This window comes from Boleophthalmus pectinirostris, unplaced genomic scaffold (assembly GCF_026225935.1).
Source record: "Boleophthalmus pectinirostris isolate CB_2022bp ecotype Guang Dong unplaced genomic scaffold, ASM2622593v1 HiC_scaffold_16, whole genome shotgun sequence".
NCBI classification, from domain to species: Eukaryota; Metazoa; Chordata; class Actinopteri; order Gobiiformes; family Gobiidae; genus Boleophthalmus; species Boleophthalmus pectinirostris.
The window spans coordinates 31,021,585-31,025,271 of NW_026571095.1; the positions used below are offsets into that span (position 1 = coordinate 31,021,585).

Here is a 3,687-nt window from a genome sequence, read left to right on the forward strand (position 1 = left end):
CCTCCTGACGTTCATTCTGTAAATGTTCCACCAGCTTTCTGCGGAACTGCTGTAGTGTCTCATCACGTTGGGCTCTCATCAAGGCTCTCGTCGCCTCTTTCATGTTTTCCTTTTCTTCTGCTAACTCTTCTTCCACCTGAGTGTGCAGTTGCTCGAGCTTTTGCTTGTAACTGGCTTTAAGTTTCTTCACCATTTCTGCCTGATGTTCTTGTAATTTAGTTTTGAGGCTCTCAATGGTGGCAGCATTTTCTTTATGTAGTGCCTCTTCCAGTCTCCTCTGATCTTCTAGGCATGCCAGGTGAAAATTCTTGAGCCTCTTGGCATTCTCAGCCTTCATTTGTCCTGCCTCTTGTATGATCTTCTCTTGTTGTCTCTCCAGATCATCTTTGAGGCTTGCTTTGAGGTCCTCTAATCTTTTCTCAGCTTCCGCCTTAAGTCTGGCCTCCTCCTCTCTCGTTCTGGCCAACAGTGTCAGACGCAAATTCTCCAGCCTCTCTGCGTTCTCAGCCCTCATTTGTCTTGCCTCTTGAATGATCTGCTCTTCTTGTCTTTCCAGATCATCTTTGACGGTTGCTTTGAACCCCTCCAGCTTCTTTGCATTCTCAGCCCTCATTTGTCTTGCCTCTTGAATGATCTGCTCTTCTTGTCTTTCCAGATCATCTCTGACGGTTGCTTTGAGCTCCTCCAGTCTCGCTGAAGTCTCATCCTTCATATGTTTTGCCTGTTGTCGGATTTTCTCTACTTGTCTCTGTTTGTTATTTTGCAGCAGTTTTCTGCGTTGCTCTAGGATTGTCTCATGTTCCTCTTTGAGTCTTTTCTCTTCCTCTCTCCTCTTCTCCAAAAGTGACTGACGAAAAGTTTCCAGTATCTTTTCATTGTCTGTCACCAGTCGCCTCTCTGCTGTTAGAGTCTGATATTTTAACTGGCTCTCTAGCTTCTCCAGTGGTAAACTTGAATATTGCTTGCCTGGCCCCATGACTAGACTCTCTGAAAAAGTAACTCTCCTCTGCTGCTGTCCTGTCACTTTGTTCTTTCCGAAACCTAAAGGGGGGCCCTCTCTTTCTGCACCCCTTATCTGCTCCGGTTCCTTGCACTCAAGCCTCTGGTGGTTTTGGTCAAGTGGAGCAGGTGTAATACTGGACTGATACCTTGTGAGGCCTGCCCTTTTATTCTTTAACTCTTCAGAAGAGGAGAAGTCTGTGTCACTCTTCCTCAGTGTAACTGCTGGGGGCGCCCAAGCACGAGCATTTCTTGAAGGAGTCTTCAGATATTTTTTATATACCTGCTCTTGAGCTCTACTATTAAGTTCATCCTCCTTTTTCAGCTTGTAATGATTTGGTGGAGGTGTTGCTGGGCTGACATCTTGTGTAGGACTTGGACATTTTAATTCTGGCTCTGTGGCTGAAGCCTTTAAACCATTAATTTCCTTCTCTTCGTCCAGTTTGGGTTTCATGCCTTTTCCTCTGGGTATTTTTTTGTGTTCACTCCTTTGGCACCTAAGTATGTCTTGCTCATGAAATTGGGGTGATTCAGAGCTTAGACAGATAGATATTCTCACTCAGAAATGTGTCAGTAAAACGTGCGTGTGGCATCTGTCTGCTTGCTCTAGGTAATGTGGTAAGAGCACTCTCAGTTGAATTATGTTGTGCCATTTTTGTACCCTCATAATACTGAACTCTGACGTCATAAATTTTAAAGGAGCTAACGGAATGTCCGTCATGGCAACCAGCGGCAGTATTCCAGTTGCTATGGTTACCTATGAAGATAAAGCTCCACTGGTCTTTACACATACAAGGGTATTTTTAAAAAAACTGAGACATTTCCCTTTGTTTGTACACATCATTTAAACGCAAATGGCGAATTCGCCTCTGAAAACGAATCTTTCTAAAAACTCCGGCGAGAGTGGAGATTTTGGAAAACTCCGGTTTCATGTTTGTGTGTAAACTGAGAGAAACTGAGTTTTAGGAGCTGACGCGCTGAAAGTGCGACCACTGTTTACCTGTTGCTATGACGACAATGATGGAAGCATTCAGAGCAGCAGATCTTTGTACGCAACTCACCGCACATCAGCCCAGAGCAGAAGCTTTGAGCTCGGGCAGCAACGCCAAACACATGGGAGCACTCAGCGCACAGCCCCTCAAGACGGGGCTGGGGGTCCAGTGTTGGTCAGATTGTCCGGAGGCTTCTTCCTCCATGTCCTGGTTCCAGACGGGGGCGAGCAAGACCAGTGCGCAAAGGACTGGGTCCGAGTGCTTCATTGCTGTCGTCTGCGTGCTGATTCCGTGCAGTAAAAGCGAGAATGCGCTGTGGACCACAGGTCTGGGCGGCCCGCTCGACCGCGGCTGGTTTCGAGGTGGTGCAAAGCATCCAGACAGAAGCGTGCATCCAGTTTGGTTCGTTATACGTTGTTCTGAGCGGTCCGAGTGTTTTTTTTTTTGTTTGTTTATTCGGGGAAAGCGCTTCTCAGGTGGAGGCACCAGGCACCACCCCCCGCTTCAGCTCATCTATTTGTTCTGCTGAAACACTTTTCATGTGTTTGCATTTGCACACACAGCTGATGGATCAGATCCATGACTAGAGATGAACAAGGGCTCAGAGGTCAGTGATTTTACCACTTCTTTAACAGATCTCCGGAGAAGCGAGCCCGCTCAGTAATGCACGTTTTTCAAGCTATTTGTGAGTAAAACTTACAACTGTAATGAAATAAATGCTACAGGTTTGAGTCTAACCCAGGTGCTGCCCAGAGGCTTGGTGACGGCGTTCGATAGCATATTTATCCAGGTTGATGTAAACGGAAACTTTTTTGAAAACGATGCTGTGTGCATGATGTTATTTTGGAAAACGGAGGGAGGGAAATATTCGTTTCTCGAAATACCCGGTTATGTGTAAACATAAACGAATCCACCATATCGCCGTATCGGAAACAGTCTGTGTTCAGACACGTCGTTTCTGTGTCCGCAAGCCTTCCCTATCCACACAGCTTTGAGCATATTTGTTTATGTTTTACAGAAGCGAAACTTAAAACCACATGGCTAATTTGCATAAACTAAGCGCTCAAAAAAACAGCTCACTATTGTGCGCTGATGCGGTTCAGATTCTGTCGGACTAAAGGACATGACTCAGTGGAATATGAGGCGTGGTCCTGCTCCTGAATCGCAGCTAATCATATTAACTCCATGTATGAGTGTGCCCTAAACCTGAAGAAAGATTATTTTGGGATATTTTTCATATAAATAAGGTTATGTCCTGGTTTAAGTCCTAGTTCAGTCCTGGTTTAGTCCTGGTTTGGTCCTGGTTTAGTCTTGGTTTAAGTCTTCCTTACACTGAAACGAATCACCGTATCACCATATCGGAAACGATTTGCATCCAGACACGTCATTTGCACATATTTATTTTTTGTTTTACAGAAACAAAACTTAAAACCACATTGCTAATTTGCATAAAACTGAGTAACAAAACAAAAAAACAGCTCTCTATTGCACGCTGATTCGGTTCAGCTTCTGTCGGACTAAAGGATACGACTCAGTGTAATATGAGAGTTCTTTCTGTTAACAGAGGGGTGTTCTGTTTTGCTGGTGAGTCTGTTCTGTGCTTCTGTCATGTTGGAGATGGTTCATGTTAAACTTTATACATCCGCAGGGAGTACACACAGACCATTTTATATGATTGGACATATATTCTAGCCTT

The 3,687-nt window shown here is 44.8% G+C and overlaps 1 protein-coding gene across 1 annotated transcript in view; it reads right to left on the minus strand.

The window, feature by feature from the left end:
- The window catches only part of LOC129408244 (golgin subfamily A member 6-like protein 24), an 8,559-nt gene that overhangs the window by 1,005 nt on the left and 3,867 nt on the right, over positions 1-3,687 (minus strand). The window contains exons 3-4 of the mRNA XM_055151380.1: positions 3,386-3,399; positions 1-827 (exon numbers count right to left, since the gene is read on the minus strand). The exon at positions 1-827 is cut by the window's left edge and continues 608 nt beyond it. Coding sequence (XP_055007355.1) covers positions 1-827; positions 3,386-3,399 — 841 coding nt within the window. The remainder of the gene's footprint in view (positions 828-3,385; positions 3,400-3,687) is intronic.